A 19,720-nucleotide genomic window follows, 5' to 3' on the forward strand; every position below is an offset into this window, starting at 1 on the left:
CTGATGAGGTTCACATGACCAAACAGGGAAATTAATCTGCATTTTACTGTTCAAAGATAATTTCATAGGTATTTATTTTCTTAATGCGTTCTCTTTTTCTCTAAATCTGCTTTTTTCAGTAAATCAACTTTATTTAGGAGCCCCCATTTAACACAGTCAGTTGTTTTTACAATAAATTAGGAGTGCTTCAGTGTAAGCATCAGGGTTGCTTGTATGTAGCCATCTAAGATATTCTACAGGTACCTGTCTTTGCAGTCTTGTAATATTAATGCAGAAAAACAAATGCGAAAAGACAATGCCACAGTTGTCAATGTACATTCAGTGCTTGATTTACATTTGTTATGCAGAGATTGATGTGATACTAAACTCTGGATTTCATCAGAGAAAAACTTACTTAAGGAATGTTTTAAAGAGACAGTACAGCTCTCAGAAGGGTCTTTGCTTGAGCTCAAAAAGGTGATTAATTTAGGTAATTATACTACAGTTTTGGAGCAGTGCCAACACTGTTGTGATTGCTTAAACATTTAAGTATCATAATGTCAAGAACTCCCTAAAACATACAGACTATTTGCTCAGAATCATTTACTTCTTAAATATTACTCCTGATTTTAAAAATACTAAATGTTCATTTAAAAAATACTGAAAATGGTAAAGAAGATATGGTTAATAATATAATACAGCCATCTAAAGATAATTATTACTTGTATTTTAGAATTTTTTTAAGTCTTCTATATATGTGCTTTTAGTGAGTCTGTTAAGATCATGGGTATTGTTCATTTCCCTTTTTGTACAAAAGCTGTATAATAAAGTGAAGGTTATACCTTAAAATGAATTTTAGGCTTGCTGTGTGAAACTTATGTTTTAGAGATACCATCTTTTTGGTGGAGTACGTTTTCTTTTCTTTTTTTCCTTTGGCCATGCCATGAGGCTTGTGGGATGTTAGCTCCCCGACCAGAGATTGAACCTGGGCCCTCAGCAGTGGGAGCACAGACTCTTAACCACTGGACTGCCAGGGAGTTCCTGGAGTGCATTTTCTGAGTTAACCGTGTAAGTCAATAGGATTTTGATTTACAGACTTTCAGGAAGTATCTATTCTAAAAATTTTGGGTATAGCAAAAGAATTCCATACCTTTGAAAGCTTTAGTGTATATATCCAGTCCTTCACAAACATATAATGATTGTCTCTTATCTGGGCATTTGGAACAGAGTCACATAAGGTGTATTTATTCCCAGAATACTTACAATGTGTAGGAAAAACAGAAATAAATATATTGTCATAGACCTATCACAACTGAATTGTAACTGAGGCAAGAACAGAGAGCTGTGGGTAGACAGAAGAGGGAAGCTTAGCCTGAGCTTAGCCTAGGCTAAGCTCTTGCTCTACATTAGAACTCACGACTATGTTGTTTCCAGCGATGAAATGTAAACTGGTCAGAGAGTAACACCAAGAAGCAAAGCGGGCAATGTATGCAAATTCCCAGAGCTGAGAGATTCATTCAAGGAATTGATAGTAGTTAAATATGGCCAGAGAATGGAATAGATGGGAGATGATGTGGGAAGTATTGAGACATGAGACTACAGAAATAAGCAGATGCTACCTTACTGTGTACCAGAACTGTGAGCTGGTTTTCCGTACTGCATAAATGTCACCCCATGGATTGTGAGATAGTATGCTGATTTATGATACCTGTCCAGAGGAAAACCTAAGTTAGTATGCTGTGGGAAGGTTGCCAAGGAAAACTGATCTGATCTATCTTACTCTTGGCTGCTACTTCTTCTTATGAGGCCATGTGCTCAGGCAGTGCTCACGCTGAATGTATTGGAGGCAGCAGAGGCTGCTAAATAAGTTCAGCCAACAGGGAGGAAGAATAGTTTAGGTGCTGATTTTGGATATTGGAGAATTATTAAAAGAAATATACATTTTTTAAATTTTATGTTGTGAATGTTGTTTACCACTTATTAGTTGTAGTGCAACACAGTAGTTGTTAGGCATACTATGAAAGACATAATTTTTTTTTTTTTTTTTTTTTGTGGTATGCGGGCCTCTCACTGTCGTGGCCTCTCCCGTTGCAGAGCACAGGCTCCGGACGCACAGGCTCAGCGGCCATGGCTCACGGGCCCAGCCGCTCCGCGGCATGTGGGATCTTCCCGGACCGGGGCACGAACCCGTGTCCCCTGCATCGGCAGGCGGACTCTCAACCACTGCGCCACCAGGGAAGCCCTGAAAGACATAATTTTAACTTACAGAAAAGAATTAAGTATTATAAGACAAAAAATTACAGTATTTATTTAGTTTTTATAGCTTGTGGCTCATTTAATAGTCTTCTCACTTGTCATTTAAAATTTGAGGGTACAACCACTATGGAAAACAGTATGGAAAAAATTTTAAATAGAACTACCATATGATCCAGCAATTCCACTCCTGGGTATTTATCCAAAGGAAATGAAATCACTATCTCAGAGATATCCACACTCCCATGTTCATTGCAGCATTATTCACAGTAGCCAAGAATGGAAAGAACCTAAATGTCCATTGTTGTGTGTATGGATAAAGAAAATGTGATGTGTGTGTGTGTATACACACACACAAAGGAATATTATTCAACCATAAAAAAGAAGGAAATCTTGCTTTTTGTGATAACATGGATGGACTTTGAGGCTTTATGCTGAGTAAAGTAAGTCAGAGAGAAACAAATACTTATATGTGGAATTTTAAAAAGCTAGTGGTAGAAGGGTGGTTGCCAAGAGCTGGGGTGTGGGGGAAATGGGGAGATGATAGTCACAGGGTACAAACTTATATATAAGTTTATATATAAGATGAATAAGTTCTGGGGATCTAATGTACAGCATGGTGACTGTAATTAACAGTACTATATTATATATTTGAAAGTTGTAAAGAAAGTAGATCTTAAATGTTATCACCACACACAAAAAAATATGTGAAAGGATGGAGGTATTAACTAACCTTGTTGTGGTAGTCATTTTTGCAGTATATATGTGTATCAAACCATCATGTTGCACACCTTAAACTTATATATGTTATATGTTAATAATATCTCAATAAAGCTGAAAAAAATTGAAAATGTATGGATGTTTCTCAGTAGCAGTCTTGCTATACTGTGAACCCAGTGGTGAACTGTAGTATTTTCCTTTTGGTGGATTTAGTGCAATGCTACTTTGAGTGCTGGCCTTTAGCAGCATAAGAAGCTTGCTCCAGAATGTAAATCTGTATATACATATGCTGCTTCTTTCAGCGAGAAACTCTTATTACCAAAGGAGGAGCGGGGTAAAGCAGTTGAACAAAATAGTGTGCTCAGTAATACAGTTGATTTACATACTGATGCAAGCTTCTTATCTTTCTTTTTGTTTTTCTTCTTCTTACCTCTTTCTTGTCACAAGTAGTTTGCCCAGTTGCCAGTAATTAGGTCATGCTTTGGAGTAGTCCTCGGTATAGTGTATGCCCACAAGAGGGGTGTTATCCATGTTCCACCGTCGTAATACCCGGCATTACAGTCCATTGTAGGGTTAAATATCAAGAGACAGTTATGATTCCTTCATTCCTTTCCTTCCTACGGTGAATCTAGCTTGTAAATTTTCCCGAACATTCTTGATGTCATTTAATTTTTTAAAATTAGAATTTGCTAAATGTGTAACTAGTAACTTTTTTTATTTTTGTAAGACTTTCCATAGTCACAGTTTGGGAGAATATCCTCAGATTATGTATTACAGTTCACATTTTAGAAAATATGGTTACTGCATATATATACCAATTCATTGTAAAAATGAACATCGTCTGTTTTACTCATCATATCAGTCAGTCTCAGTTCTGCTTAATCTTAACTTTCAAGTGATAGAACTCAGTTTGTTCCCTGACATGCCAGTTTTGTAACAGTGAAGTCTGAGTAAATGATCCATCTTTCAGTAAGAAGCTTTTGTTTACTAGATGAGTCTGAATAATATGGCTTTAAAGTATCTTACAGAGAATATAATTATTTTCTTTTTTAGAATTACAGAGGACCATGTGATTCAGCATGGTCTGGTGGTGGATGGGACCAGTCTGTCTCTTGCACTCAGGGAACATGAAAAACTATTTATGGAAGTTTGTAAAAATTGTTCAGCTGTAATGTGCTGTCGTATGGCACCACTGCAGAAAGCAAAGGTATGTTTATGTCATAACAAGTCCCATAAATATATTTAGATTTAAAAGTATTCTTCGGACTTCCCTGGTGGCGCAGTGGTTAAGAATCCGCCTGCCAATGCAGGGAACACGGGTTTGAGCCCTGGTCCAGGAAGATCCCACATGCCGTGGAGCAACTAAGCCCGTGCACCACAACTACTGAGCCTGCACTCTAGAGCCCGCAAGCCACAACTACTGAGCCCATGTGCCACAACTAATGAAGCCCGCATGCTTAGAGCCCATGCTCCGCAACAAGAGAAGCCACCGCAATGAGAAGCCCGCGCACCACGAGGAAGAGTAGCCCCCACTCGCCGCAACTAGAGAAAGCCTGCAGCAACAAAGACCCAAAGCAGCCAAAAGTAAAATTAATTAAAAAAAAAAAAAAGTATTCTTTAACGTTAATGCCTCATATAGTTCCATTTGGTGGTATGCAGTATATGTATCTTACTAGGGGTCAGTCACTTCTCATAATATGAATTTTAACCACGTACATTAGGCCTTTGGAAATTTCACAGTGAATATTGAAGTTTCAACTATTCATAATGACCTAGAAATAGATCATTGTGACCTAGAAATGACCACGTGGTAGGTAGCAGTTTGTGATTTTCCTGAGACATAAATTTGAACTGTGATAACTGAAGTCTCACAAGTTAGTTACTTAACTGGTGAGGGAGCCTATAAGACTTCAGTTCATCTGCACCTCCAGGTGGTTCTGTTGATCTGTGCTTATTCTTGCATTCTTACGAAGTGATAATTCTCTTTGTTAAAGATAGCTGTTAAGTGATAAATAGAACTTTAGTAAAAAGTTGAAAAGCCAATTAATTCTGATATGAAGCTATATACAGGAATTATTTAAAGTTCAGCTAACTATGATTCAAGTGATAGCCTATACAAATATTTTTTGCAACTGTAATCTTCACAAGGATACCCTTTGAAATGCACATCTGAACACATTTTTTTACATATAGGTCTAAAAAATTTTACATCCAGTTTTTTTGGCTTCGTGGATTTTTTTTTACAGTGCCTATTTTATTATTATTATAACCCATGTATTTCCCCCAGTCTATGGAGACTAAAACCTGAGACCAAACAGAGCTAATGCCTAGATTCTTTTTTTTTCTTGGTTGCGGCGGGTGGGCCCCTTGATTGCAGCCAGCAGGCTCCTTAGCTGTTGCATGCTAACTCTTAGTTGCAGCACGCATGTGGGATCTAGTTCCTGACCAGGATCGAACCTGCATCCCCTGCATTGGAAGGTGGATTCTTAGCCACTGTGCCACCAGGGAAGTCCTCCTAGATTCTTTATAAAAGTATATTCAAGTATTCCAAAGAAACCTTTCTTTTGATTTTATTGAATTTAATTTTGATTGCTTTATAAAATTTTAAAAATTTTATTACAAGAGAAAATAATTATCTTTCCCCTGTATCAAATGAAAAGAATAATTTCTTGAGAAGGAAAAAAACTTGCCTGACAAAGTACAATTCATTGTAATTATTTTTTACACAATTATTATTAAGCTTTTTACAAATTTATGTTTAGAAGATTCTTACATGCCATCATAAAATCCAAAGATAGTACTCTGTTTTGCTGTGTCATTTCTGAAAAACATTCCTAACATCTTAATGGAGACATCCCTCAAAAAGTGAACCTCGGTGCCTATTATCGTCTAATATAAACATTTTTTTCATTGCTCTACCTTTCTTACAACAGATCGTTTCAGATAAATGACTTTATATAAATACATGAAGATGTAAATTTTATCTAAAACTAATTAGTTGTATGTCTTTCAGGTAATAAGACTGATAAAAATCTCACCTGAGAAGCCTATAACATTGGCTGTTGGCGATGGTGCTAATGATGTAAGCATGATACAAGAAGCACATGTTGGCATAGGTGACTGATTTTTTCTTGAACTTTTAAAAAGTTGGTTTAATCAATTGGTGATTTTGAATTTTCCTTTTGTAGACTAAAGCACAATATCAAATATATGAATGAACACTAAATGCAGCAGGGTAATATATCACAGTGTATTTCTATCAGAAAGCTATTATAACTAAGCCCAATATTTAGGATATTTTACTTCCAAATTTTCAAGGAAATAAATACCACATTAGTGAATTTTATCTTTGCCAATTCTCCTTCCCAATAAAGTAACTTTACTTTTATTTGCCATTTTGTACCTTTTAAAGTACTTTTACACATTATTTTATCATTTTAACACTCTAAATTTGTGATTTACATAGTTACCCTCATGGTTTTAAATTCTCATTTTAGAATGTTATTATTATTTACTTTATTCATCAAAGATTCTGCAACTTATTTTAAAGATAATTTTAGAGACAGGAAATTACACCAAACTATAATATAATTGTAAAATTTCAAATACTTTCTAATTTAATAACCTTCATTCTTATTTCTTTTCTATTTTTGCCTAAAATTTTTATTAGATTCAGAATACTAAAATCACTTTATTATGTTTAAATTATCAGTCATTTCCTATTTAAACCATATTCTGACCTAACTTCCTCGATAATTTTATTGAGGAAGGAAAAGAGAAGAGTATGGGTTTTTTGTTGAAGGATAAAATTTTAGAGTTAGAAAAGAGGATACTCCTCGCTCTGGAATTGCCTATGTGATGAGTAGTTATTGGGTCTAATATTTCCAGTGTATCTCTCAAATCAACTCCTTCCTCTTTGGGATTATTAACTCTTCATTTTGAAAATTTCATTTTCTTTCTAGTGTGTATACTGTTGTTCCCCAGAATCTTCATAGTAATTTGATGATAACTTCCTATACCATATGTTAGAGCATAAAAACTACAGTATTTATAACAGTTTGATTCTAATATGATAACAGCCAAACCAGTGAACAGAATCAGTTCAAACATCTGGAAATTTAGTATATAACAAAGGAGATGTTTCAGATAAGTAGGGAAGCAAATTATTTGATTAAAATATGCTGATATAACTAGTTAATTATTTGGAAAAAAAAAAGTGGGTTCCTTTCCATTGCTTATAGCAAAACAAATTCCAGGTGGATTAAGGATTTAAATAATTTTTGAAGGCCATAAAAAATAATAGGAAACTTTAATGAATAATCCTGTTATTTGAGGTGTGGAAGGATCTTTTAGGTACAAAACCAAACAAAACAAGGAACTAAAAAGGAAAAAGATCAATATGTGTGGCAGAAGTAAATACTTCCCATAAACAAATTTTAAAGACAAACTGGTAAGGAATATTTGCAAAATAGATGACAGTCTTAATCTTCCTAATATGTGAGGTCTTAACAAATTAAGGAGAATAAGGAAAACATTCTAGTAGAAATATGTTGAAAGGTGTGAGCCATCAGTTGTCACAAAAGGAGAAATCTAAACAGAATACTAAATGCACGAAAAAAATGTTGTCTCTCTAATAATTAAAAGAATATAAATTAAAATTGCTTATCAGATTGGCAAAAATTACAAAGATTGATAAAACCTGGAATTGACAAAGGTATAGATTAACAGATGCCCTTATACGATGTTAGTGGGAATGTAAATTGGTACACCTGCATTATTATGTATAACAATTTCAAATGTGTGCCTATTGACCTAGCAATTTTGCATCCAGGAATTTCTTTTAAGAAAATAAATGAATATGTTAACAAACACATATGTTATAAACAATGTCCATAATGTAGTAAGTGACAAAAGCTGATTACAAAACAAATAATCCCATCTTTATGCACTCGTTTTTATATATGTTAAATACACATACATGAAATACACATAAGGAAAAATTCTAAAAGTATATAGACCAAAAATAGTGGTTTTCTCTAGGAGTTGTGAATATAGGTGATTGTCTTTACCTATACATTTTGGAACACTTTTATGACAAAAGTAAAAAATTTTAATTTTGAAAAATAATTTTTTCAAAGCTGCCTCCATATTGAATAAACAAATTTGGCAATAACTTTTGAAACCTAAAGAATTATAGTAACCTAAAAAAAAGTTCTCATATATATCAGATAAAATTATGTACTGATTTCAAGTAATAGTGTACATTTTCCTTTTAAAAAGCACACTGTGTTTGACTTACGCATGAAAGTTTTAAGACCATTAAACATGATCATATTTGCTTGGTTCAAATTACTCAATTTGCATATTTTTCATGTTAATTGGAAATAGTGAAGTCAAAGCTGTTTTATAGCATTCTCTTCATTAGAATTTTTTTTTAATGTTCTTAGATCCTGAACTTTTAATATTATTTTTATATTAATTTTATTCTGATTCTTTGAAAATTGATATTGCATGCCTGGTATAAGTTACAGCTTTGTGTTAATTACATATTTGATTTAAGGGGAGCAACCTTTTGGGAATCTATTGTCTACTATATTTTAGGGTATAGTGATCCTAAGTCCAGGTTCAGCTGCTACAGTTAATTAAGGTATTTGCAGATATATCATAAACATTACACTTATCAGTTATCAATGAACTTACCTTTTTGTCCCCTTATTACAGGAATCATGGGTAAAGAAGGAAGACAGGCTGCAAGGAACAGTGACTATGCAATAGCTAGATTTAAATTTCTCTCCAAATTGCTTTTTGTTCATGGTCATTTTTATTATATTAGAATAGCTACCCTTGTACAGTATTTTTTTTATAAGGTAAGTTTCATGGATATATTTTAGAATCAATTTCTAACAGAGTATTTGAGGTTTCAGTTTAAGGAATGCTATTACTGTACAAATTATTCTTAAAATTTTTTTCTCTGTAAGTAAAACTAACAGTTTATGGAATATCCTTTTATTATTTTATTATAATAAATCTAATGTGTACTCACAGAAAGCAAATCAGTGGTTGCCTGAGGCCAAGGGTGCAGGTGATAGAATTGACTAGAAAGGAATATGAGAGAACTTTGCATGACAGAAAAGTTCAACTTGATTATGGTGGTGGTTACACAGCTGTGTGAATTTGTCAGAATACATCAAAATTCACACTTAATATGTTATTCTATGCAAATTAGAACACAATTAGTTTGATTTCTTTATTGTTATGTTGTCCTGAACCAGTAATAAATTTTAATTTTAACTCCAATATGATGATTTCAAGCAGAGGTTCTTAATCTTTTTTGAGATTACAAATTATAGGGATTTTAGATGCATAAAATAAAATATATAGGATTACAAGGAAACCAATTATGTTGAAACACTGTCCTAATCTCTTGACCCTTATGGGCAAAGATGGGGTTCTGTGGAATCCATATTAAGAGCCTCTGAGTACCAAGACATTTAATACATCAGAATGTCCTATATTGCGTATATTTCTATAATTAATTAATAGCTGCAACCCAGTGAAAGAACACAGGTAGATTGCATAATGCTAACAGATGATGGTGGCAGTTTTTTCCTAGCTTGTTATTATAACTTTTGCTGTGACATAAGGCTATTGAAATGGAAAGATGTTTTGATCGTTCCATTTGTTGTATTTTAAATATTTCTGCATTTTAAAGCAATTTTAGCTCTAAAGTTTAAGTAAACTTTTCTTATTGTACTATAAATGAAAAGTATTGAATAATAGTTGGTAGGTTATAAATTCAAAATTACGGTATTGCTTGGCAATGATAGGAGTCAAAGGTGTTTTCTTTCTGACATTTGTAATGCTGCCTAGACTACTTTCAGACATTTTTTAATAAAATGGGAATCCTATTTCCCCATTTTATACGGACAAGTTCTTATGGGCAGATCTACTTACCATATCAACTGATACTATATTTTTGGACTCTTAATAGCCATTTTTAGAAATTGTTTCTCTTTTAGACCTAAATATTTCAATTATTTCCATTTAATCTTGTTTTTCAGAATGTGTGCTTTATCACACCCCAGTTTTTATATCAGTTCTACTGTTTGTTTTCTCAACAGGTAAGTAAATAGAATCTTTTGTTTTATCCTTTTAAAGTAAAGTGTGTGTGTTCAGTTTTTGGTAGATACTTGGAGGGACTTTTTCCATTTTTCCTAGTCCTACAGATAACTAGACAAAACTTTTCTAATAGTGTATTTAATTAGCATAACATCCATAATATTTCTTTATTCTGATTTTCAGTTTGAAGCAAGTGTTAATACCAAAATATATTTTAACTCTGGATGCTTTTTAAAAAACTAGATATTAACTCTTAATAGCTTATGAGAGAATTTTGTGAACTTTTTTCAACTTACGTGTAGTGTTTCTGCAAAATCCATATCAAGCCAGGCCAGATAATTATTGGAAGTTTACCTCATTATTTATTTTTTGAGTCATAGAATTTTTTTAGATTTGGAAGAAACGTTAGTGATTGAGTCCAGGGATGACATACAGATTTCATCTCAGAAGGTAAATAATTAATAGAGGTTCCAGGAGTGCTGTATTGAAAAGGGTTCTGAAGCTATAGGCTCAGAGGGAAAACTCTGTAATAGGTCAGCAGTAGCTATAATAAGCACATGGTGGGTCTTCTGTTGTATACATGTCACATAGAAAAGGAAATTGAAATCCGTAGAGATTAAGTAACTTGCCCAAGATCCCATAGCTAAACCATACTTGGACCTACCGCTTCTGACTGACTACCTGAGCACCCTTTTCACATACCACACTCCACATCTCTAATTGATCAAGACATTTATTCTAGTTTATTGAAATGACAAGTGTATTATTCTTAGGTTTTTTTAATGAGTTGTTTCTACCCTTAATCACTGTTTTCTCCTCTGTTTACAACCTATAACTCTAAATTTCAGATACCTGCTTGGACATTGATTGCCAGTAACAATGTTTGCTTACTTGGATGAAATAAAGAATGCTGTAAGAGCATGTGACAAGGAGACTTAACCTATTTTGATTAGGTTTTGGGGGAGTTTATAGTATAATTCGAGAGACAGTATCAATATTAAGCAATATTCAAAGAATAGGCAAAGTGCTAAGCAATTAGTACCAACTAATTACCAACAGTAGCACATATGACTTTAGAAGAAGCAGCTATCATCAGGAATTTGAGCCAGTGTTTTTAAGTTTCATGGATCATGGATTAAAGGAAGTGTAGGACTTAGATGGGAAGACAAAGCCATGAAAGCAAAACTATATGTGTAGCATATCAAGGGAATAATAACAAGCCCAGGATACATGTAGGAGAATTGTCTAAAATTACATCACAGTGACCAAATTTGAGTATCTTGAAATATAGATCCAATTCACTATAATAGCAGAATCACTTGACATAACAAAATGTTCCAGATTCCACAAAGATTATAAATCTAGGAACATTATGTCTATATAAGAAACAAGTTGGAATTAATAAAATGAATTTTGTGTAAATTAGAAAATATGTAATGTAATTTTTATATTTATTTTTAATATGCTTCTTTGTAATTACATGCATAAGTATAATAGTAATACATAGTTTAGGGTCTCAAAATTCCTACAAATTTCTCTTTCTAGACATTGTATGACAGCGTGTACCTGACTTTATACAATATTTGTTTTACATCCCTGCCTATTCTGATATATAGTCTGTTGGAACAGCATATAGACCCTCATGTGTTACAGAACAAGCCCACTCTCTATCGGTAAGTTTTCCAGTATTAAATGTCCATACATTTTTTACTGCAAATAGTACATTACATAGTTATCAATTTTTGAAAGTATCTTAAAAATAAGCAGATATATCAAGCACTGTCTTGGTGCTTAATGCTTTACTGAGGAAGTACTTCAGTTGTCATATGGTTTATAATTGTTGAACATTAAAGAGAAGATTTGAATGATTTTTTCCAATGTTTTTAGGAATGAGTAGTTTCATCCTAGGAATGCATTGAGCAGCTGTGTAATTTATACTTACTGCTGTAAACCAGTAATACTCTGTTTCATGGACACAAAAGAAGTTATTCAGTAATTAGTTGTCTCTGGAGTTCCTAAGAAATTAGTTCATGTTCTGGCACTGCCAAATTTATGAGTAGTAATTGATGCAAAGTGCAGAGTTGAGGACATTAAATCTTCCCAGCTCCCCTGGGTTATTCCTTTCTCAGAACCAAGTAATCATAGATATGTGGAGTCAGCTCAGGACCAGCTTATGGTTCCCACATTAACTTGACCTCTACACTTACAGAGATATTCAGTTATCCAGAAATGGCAGTAACTTACCTTGATTTCCCAGGTTAACTAGGACTGGTCTTGACCCAAGATTGGCACAGATGGTTCTTCTCATAATAGCTATTGATAGACAGGAACTCATTTAGGAGCCTCAGTGCTGAACCTAACTCAGATGACTCCACTAAAAAGAAACAATCATGGCAGAATGACTGAATGTTTACAACAGAATATAATAAAGAGGGAATTCCCTGGTGGTCCAGTGGTTAGGATTCCAGGCTTTCACTGCTCTGGGGCCCAGGTTCGATCCCTGGTTGGAGAACTAAGATCCCACAAGCCATGAGGCGCAGCCAAAAAAAAAAAAAAAGAATATAACAAAGAAAAATCAACTTTTCACAATTAAACTGAAGTATTATGCCTATATCATATTTATTAAATGAGAAAATGTATTTGAATATGTTATGAGAATTATAAGCTGTTACACAGATGTATAGTGGTTTGTAAATTAGGTTCTATTCTTTCTGCTAAAATTTTTAAGCAATTTTAAATTAAAAATCCATCTTGTTTTTTAATTATCAAACTGTAATAATTATTTAGTAGGTATAATAAGTCCTAATACATTTCTTTTTTTCTTCCTTTTTCTTAAATTTGCAGAGACATTAGTAAAAACCGTCAACTAAGCATGAAAACATTTCTTTATTGGACCATCTTGGGTTTCAGTCATGCCTTTATTTTCTTTTTTGGATCCTATTTTCTGATAGGGAAAGATACATCTCTGCTTGGAAATGGCCAGGTAAAATACATAGTTTTTTAAAGAACATGTTTAATAATTTAGTTTGGCTTTTGATAACTTTCTGTCATACAAAATAAAGTAAAATTCCATTTAAGTTATAAAATTGCAGGAATTAAATTAAAATGCAATTATAAAAAGGTTTTTAACTTTTTTTTACTTAATAAAATTTCATACAAATGAGAATTAAAACAGAAAGGCAATGCAGTGTAATTTTAATATGAAACTCAAGTTTCCTAAGCAGTTTTGCTGTTCAAAACTTAATTCACACATGAGGATATGTTCATGCCCCTCTGCATGATGTTCACTTCAGGATTGTGTTTTAACAATGGCTACTGTTTATTTAGTACTTAACTATTGTGTTCAATGCTTTCCATGCCCCATTTCCATTAATCCTCACAATAATCCCATTGGAGAGATATTATGATTCAGTTTTTTTAGATGAGAAATAAGGACTTAATGTTTAGGTTTTTGCTTTTAATTGCAGGAATTTTTTTTCTTTTTGGGGGGTCACGGTGGTATGCTTAGGAAGTGCTACTGTACTTTTCAGTGCACTCCAGCAATTCCAAGGATGTCAAGTTACTGCTTAGAGTGGCCATTTTTCTGAAATGTGAAATTGGAAAGGAGTACCACACAGTATGTTGTTTCTGTGTCCTGATTGGAGTGCTCGTGTTGAGAGACTCTGCAAAACTAGGCCTCTCTTTCTAAGCTTAGCTAGATGGGTCAGAGGAAAATAAATGACAGCTGTGGTACTATGGTGGACTGGAAATGCTTGTCACCTTTAGTTTCTCTTTTCCACTGGCAATACATAAGTATTCCAAAATATTCAATATATTTGCAGAAACAGAGATACAAGGTTTGCAGTTGGGAGAATATGAAGTTTTATCTGTTCAACAAACATTTATTGAGGACCAACCATTACCATGTACTATACCAGTGTCTGGATTTATGAGAGGAACTAACACACTCAGTTATGGAGCTTAAGAGTCTTGTGAGGGAAACAGAAAATAAACAAGTAAAATAACAAAATATTCAAGTGCAGTGAAGGAAATGGGTTTCAATTTTAGAGAGGCTTTAACCATGCAGATCCCTTTAGGATGTAGAAATGGAATGTATTATTGCCACTCTACTTTTGAGGACGTATTTAGCCTGGTTTGGACAAATATATGAATCTAGTTTGTGTAACATGAAGGTTACAGCACTTCCCCCAAGTAATAACTACCTTTTATTGAATTTTTTTCTCTCTGCCAGGTATATTCCATGTATTAACTTACTAAATTGTAATAACCCTGTATGAGGAAAATATTTTTTCATATTAGAAAATTAACCTCAGGTTAAGAAACTTGCCTCAGGTCACATAGTGAATAAATTACAAGAGTATAATTCAAACTCAGATCTGTATAACTTCAAAACTTATGTGCTTAGCCAAGATCCTAAATTCCTTTGAGAAACAAGTATTAGCCTGGTACCCTTCTGTGCAGTATTGCCACTTGTGCAAAGACCATCAAACATATAGATACATGAGTGAGCATGCCCATTTCCACCTGAAATACTGGGCTAAAACTGGACAGAGTGAAGAGGGGAAAAGAGTTAAGAAAGAAGGACGATGTCATTGGATGAAAAGGAAGTTAAAAGAGATCTCTCTTGTTGCTAGTTACTACTTTTTTTCTGATTTTAAAAGTAACATGTGGGGGCTTCCCTGGTGGCGCAGTGGTTGAGAGTCCGCCTGCTGATGCAGGGGACATGGGTTCGTGCCCCGGTCCAGGAAGATCCCACATGCTGTGGAGCGGCTAGGCCTGTGAGCCATGGCTGCTGAGCCTGCGCGTCTGGAGCCTGTGCTGCGCAACGGGAGAGGCCACGACAGTGAGAGGTTCAAGTAACATGCCCATTATGGTAAATTTGAAATACTCTATAGGAAAAATATACAAAGAAAATAAACCGCCTGTTCTTCTTCTACCCAGGTGTAATTATTTCTGTCATTTTTACATATTTTCTTCCATTTTTTTTAATTTTTTACTATTTTTCATTAACGTCATAACTTATCCCCTTATTTCTCAATGATAAGCTTATTATAATTATCCCCTTACTATAGTCTAAGTGATTTTTCATGTTATTAAAAATGCTTCAAAAATATTTTTTCACAGCTACATAATATTCATTACATGGCATAAATTATTTAAGAATACTTATAATTTAGGTTTGTTTCTAGTTTTTAGTGACTTTTAAAATTAAATCTTTAGGGACTTCCCTGGTGGTCCAGTGGCTGAGACTCCGTGCTCCCAATGCATGGGGCCCGGGTTCGATCCCTGGTCAGGGAACTAGATCTCACGTGCCACAACTAAGAGGTCACATGCCACAACTCAAGATCCCGCACACAGCAGCAAAGATCCTGCATGCCACAACTAAGACCCAGCACAGCCAAACAAACAAATAAATAAATAATTTTTTTAAATTAAATCTTGAGCATGCTTTATACAAAAGAAAAGAATCTTAATGAAGTGTAAATTGTTGTTGGCCCTTTAGTACAAAAGTTTTTCTTCTTTTTACCACCTGTTATTGTTTTTTTTAACTCAAATTGTACATCATTAACCTCCCCTTCTAGCCTACCGGTTCTACCACTCATATATACCACTAGAAATTAATCTACCACTCCCTGTAGAAACAGTGGAAAAGAAGCATACATTGCAATTGGTCAAATTGGATTTACATCCTGGCACCTGAAGTTCCTATTTGATTTGGGAATAGTTCTTTAACTTCTGTAAGGCTCAGTTTCCTCGCTGCAAAATTAGGAACATGATTACTACCTTATAGGTTTGCTGTGAGGAATAAACAACATATTACATGTAGGGCATTAGGCATAGTGGCTAGCATATAGAAGTACTCAATAAATCTTAGCAGTATTACTTGTTATTATTACTATCAAATCATTATATTGAAGACCCTGTCCTACCCAGTCCCCCTCTAATCTACTTCTCCCAGAAACTCTCCTCTTTAGTGGTGTAAGTTAAACTGTCCTTGCTGGCTCTCTCAGAACATGCAGTGCTCATTTCTAGTTCCAAGCCATTACTATGTTTTCTCTCTAGAATGCTCTTGCCTCTTTTTCCCAAAGTCAGTCTTATGACTGTCTGTTCTTCAAGATTGAGCCCACAGGTCCCTGTCCTTTCACTCTAGCTCCCTCTTACGCCTCCCTATACTGAAAGTCTTTTTCGACATGGGTTGAATGCTTTCTGTTTTCCAGTAATTATTCTTGTATGCCCAAGAAATCTGCAAACAGTGGAGGACCTAGAGTAGAAAATATTAGGGGGAAGTACTGGGAAGAGAAGTGGCTAGAGGTGAAGATGAAGTCAGTGCAAACAAATGATCCTGAGAAAGGAGGAGGAGAAGGAGTTGCAGTAGTTTGGGATCCACGCAGGGCAAGACTTCAGGGGAAGTTAAGATTCTACCCCCATCTTTTGTGATGGGCCTAGCAGTATCATGAATATTCTAGGTATTAATTAATTTTCAACAATTTTTTTTTTTGGCCATGCCATGTGGCTTGCAGGATCTCAGTTCCCTGACCAGGGATTGAACCTGGGCCACAGCAGTGAAAGTGCCGAATCCTAACTACTAGACCACCAGGGAACTCCCTCAACAAATATTTTTGAAGTATCCATTCATTCATTCTTAACTTCTCTTTTACTTAGGAAAGAACTATTTATTCTTCATATATTCCCCTCAGATCTTTTTAATAGGTCTTTTCTCTTAGCAAAATATAAGAATCCTGATAAGTTTTCTCTGAGATTTGGAAAGACTAGAAGAATGTATATGACATGTCTGAGTACCTGTTTGTGTGTGTGTGTCTATAAACTGCTTTCCTATGGACAGATCTTTACCTTCCAAGCACCATAAAAAAGATATTCCTTTACTGCCACTCCTTGATTGCCTGCAGAGAACAAAAAATATACTAAGAGGACTGAACTACTGACTTTTTTTTTTTTTTTTTTTTTTGCGGTACGCGGGCCTCTCACTGTTGTGGCCTCTCCCGTTGTGGAGCACAGGCCCCGGACGCGCAGGCTCAGTGGCCATGGCTCACGGGTCCAGCCGCTCCGCAGCATGTGGGATCCTCCCGGACCAGGGCACGAACCCGTGTCCCCTGCATCAGCAGGCGGACTCTCAACCACTGCGCCACCAGGGAAGCCCCGAACTAATTTTTAATTATTTTTCCTCTAAATATTAGAAGAGTTAAACTCAAATAAAATTTGTCTAGCCTTATGCAGGCTTAAAATACTCAAAGTATTTGGAATATAAGTATTAGTTAAAAACTGGGGCTTGTCTTCCAATACCTCAGTATCATCTTTTCACAAACATTTGTCAAAAAGTCAGGTTTGAAATTTGGTGAATATTTGTTTGGGTAATTTTTTTTTCTTTTTTTTTATAAATTAATTTATTATTTATTTATGGCTGTGTTGGGTCGTTGTTGCTGTGCTTGGGCTTTCTCTAGTTGTGGTGAGCGGGGGTACTCTTTGTTGCGATGTGCGGGCTTCTCATTGCAGTGGCTTCTCGTTGTGGAGCACAGGCTCCAGGTGCGCAGGCTTCAGTAGTTGTGGCACACAGGCTCAGTAGTTGTGGCTCGCAGGCTCTAGAGCACAGGCTCAGTAATTGTGGCACACGGGCTTAGTTACTCCGCAGCATGTGGGATCTTCCCGGACCAGGGCTCGAACCCATATCCCCTGCATTGGCAGGCGGATTCTTAACCACTGCGCCACCAGGGAAGTCCCTTCATTTTTTTTTTTTTCCAGAGCTGAAAATGAGCTTAGCATAAAACTTCATATTATTTCTGTAATCCAAGAAGATCAACTTTGTTTGAGTTGGTGTTTTTTAACAGGCTTTGTAGAAGAGAACAGAACAATCATTTCTTTTTTATTAATTGAATTTTGACAAAAGGTAAAATTGTTATAATGTATTTTGTTAGAGATCTTAATTTAACTTTTAAAAAATGTTAACTCCTCCAAGAATAATAGAAAAAACTGACTTCAATGATACTGGTTTTTAAAAAACAGCTTAATTGAGGTATAGTTGGTGTACAGTAAGCTGCATATATTTAAAATTTTATGATTTGATACTTTTTTACCATCTTAACTTTTTTTTTTTTTTTTTTTTTTTTTTTTGCGATACGCCGGCCTCTCACTGTTGTGGTCTCTCCCGTTGTGGAGCACAGGCTCTGGATGCGCAGGCCCAGCAGCCGTGGCTCACGGGCCCAGCCGCTCTGCGGCATGTGGGATCTTCCCGGACCGGGGCACGAACCCGTGTACCCTGCATCGGCAGGTGGAGTCTCAACCACTGCGCCACCAGGGAAGCCCATCTTAACATTTTTAAGAGTACAGTTCAGTAGTGTTAAGTAAATTCACATTGTTATGCAACAGATCTCCAGAACTTTTTCATCTTGCAAAGCTGAAACTCTGTGCCTATTAAAGAACTACCCATTTCCCTTCTTACCAGCTCCTGGAATTTACCGTTCTTTCTGCTTCTATGAATTTGACCACCTATGAAATCATTTTTTTTTAGAAGCTAAATAATTGGGAAGTGAACACCAATGAAGAATGTTTATTAAGGTTACTATAAATTACAGAGGTACTAAAAGCAAATGACTATGTTTTTTAAAAAAGAAAAATTTATCTCCTTTGTTTATCTCTACAGAGTAAGTGTTCTCATATTGGAACACTGCTTGTTCTAACAGTGTTGCTGTTGTCCAGGATACTTTTGGAAATAGCTTATGTTGTCTTTCTGTGATCTCACGAAGAAACTTTTCTCAGGGAAGAATATTTATAAAGTCATAGACAAGGGAAGATGTTACTTAAGATTATAGATAAGGAAAGTATGAGAGGAACAATTTAGATTACAGGAGTTCACCTCCAGTTAAAGCAAACTTCCATAGAATGCAATGGCAAAGGCATCGTGGCTTGGGTAAGTGTATATTAGAAGAATTAAAAAAAAATTTATAGTGAAGGAAACAGAACAGAGGGAATTTTAGTCATGTGGTAAGAGTGGAAAACTAAGATGATGTAGGGAGAAAAATATTGGGAGAACAGTTTCAGAGGTAGCTGAGTTCCCATCCCAACATTCCATGACATTCTGCTTGTCTAGTGGTTTCAACCGAAGACTTCAGAAGAAAAAGAGAATAAAGAAAAATTCCTTTGTTAACTCAGGAACTTAAACACTAATACCTATTCCACTCATTCTCAGTGGTCTGATATGAAAATTACAATCTAGATAACTACTGTTTAAAATGAGATCCCACTCAAATAAGGGTTTTTAAAATTTGTTTTGGTTTTGTTTTACTGAAGTATACAGAAACTCAAAGAAAAATGTCAACCATTAATTTCTTTTTTTCTCTCTGTATGGAATTATACCCAGTTTGGAAAACTAAAATAATTGAAATTCAAAAAAATATGGGATCAGAGAAAAAGGGAAAAACTATTAAGAGTATTCTAATCCAGTTGGACTTCTCCAGTAGGGAAGCTGGAATTATCAGACCCTCGGCACCATTCTAAACTATATATTCACTATTCCACCACATTAAAAATCAAATGACAAAGGAACGAATAAGGATGAAAAAGTAATTCTTCGCCTCTTATTCAAGCCTTCTAGGTCTGGACTGTTTGCCAGACTAGTTGGGGGAAAACAATCAGC

General features: G+C 35.0%; 1 protein-coding gene and 1 long non-coding RNA gene across 12 annotated transcripts in view; both read left to right on the forward strand.

Annotated features, from left to right (window-relative positions):
• Positions 1-19,720, forward strand: part of LOC125964569 (uncharacterized) — a 348,406-nt gene that overhangs the window by 281,990 nt on the left and 46,696 nt on the right. The window lies entirely within an intron of this gene.
• Positions 1-19,720, forward strand: part of ATP11B (ATPase phospholipid transporting 11B (putative)) — a 138,826-nt gene that overhangs the window by 72,410 nt on the left and 46,696 nt on the right. For 10 of the 11 annotated variants that reach the window (XR_004476027.2, XM_033403099.2, XM_033403098.2 and 7 more), the window contains 6 exons: positions 4,006-4,159; positions 5,966-6,068; positions 8,674-8,819; positions 10,014-10,073; positions 11,617-11,744; positions 12,916-13,054. Coding sequence is in view for 10 of the 11 variants with exons in the window: in XM_033403099.2 (XP_033258990.1) it covers positions 4,006-4,159; positions 5,966-6,068; positions 8,674-8,819; positions 10,014-10,073; positions 11,617-11,744; positions 12,916-13,054 (730 nt within the window). In the remaining variant the exon portion in view is untranslated. Of the gene's footprint in view, positions 1-4,005; positions 4,160-5,965; positions 6,069-8,673; positions 8,820-10,013; positions 10,074-11,616; positions 11,745-12,915; positions 13,055-19,720 lie in introns of those variants that run through there. The other variant, XM_033403105.2, reaches the window with a different exon arrangement.

This window comes from Orcinus orca, chromosome 5 (genome assembly GCF_937001465.1).
Source record: "Orcinus orca chromosome 5, mOrcOrc1.1, whole genome shotgun sequence".
Classification (NCBI taxonomy): domain Eukaryota; kingdom Metazoa; phylum Chordata; class Mammalia; order Artiodactyla; family Delphinidae; genus Orcinus; species Orcinus orca.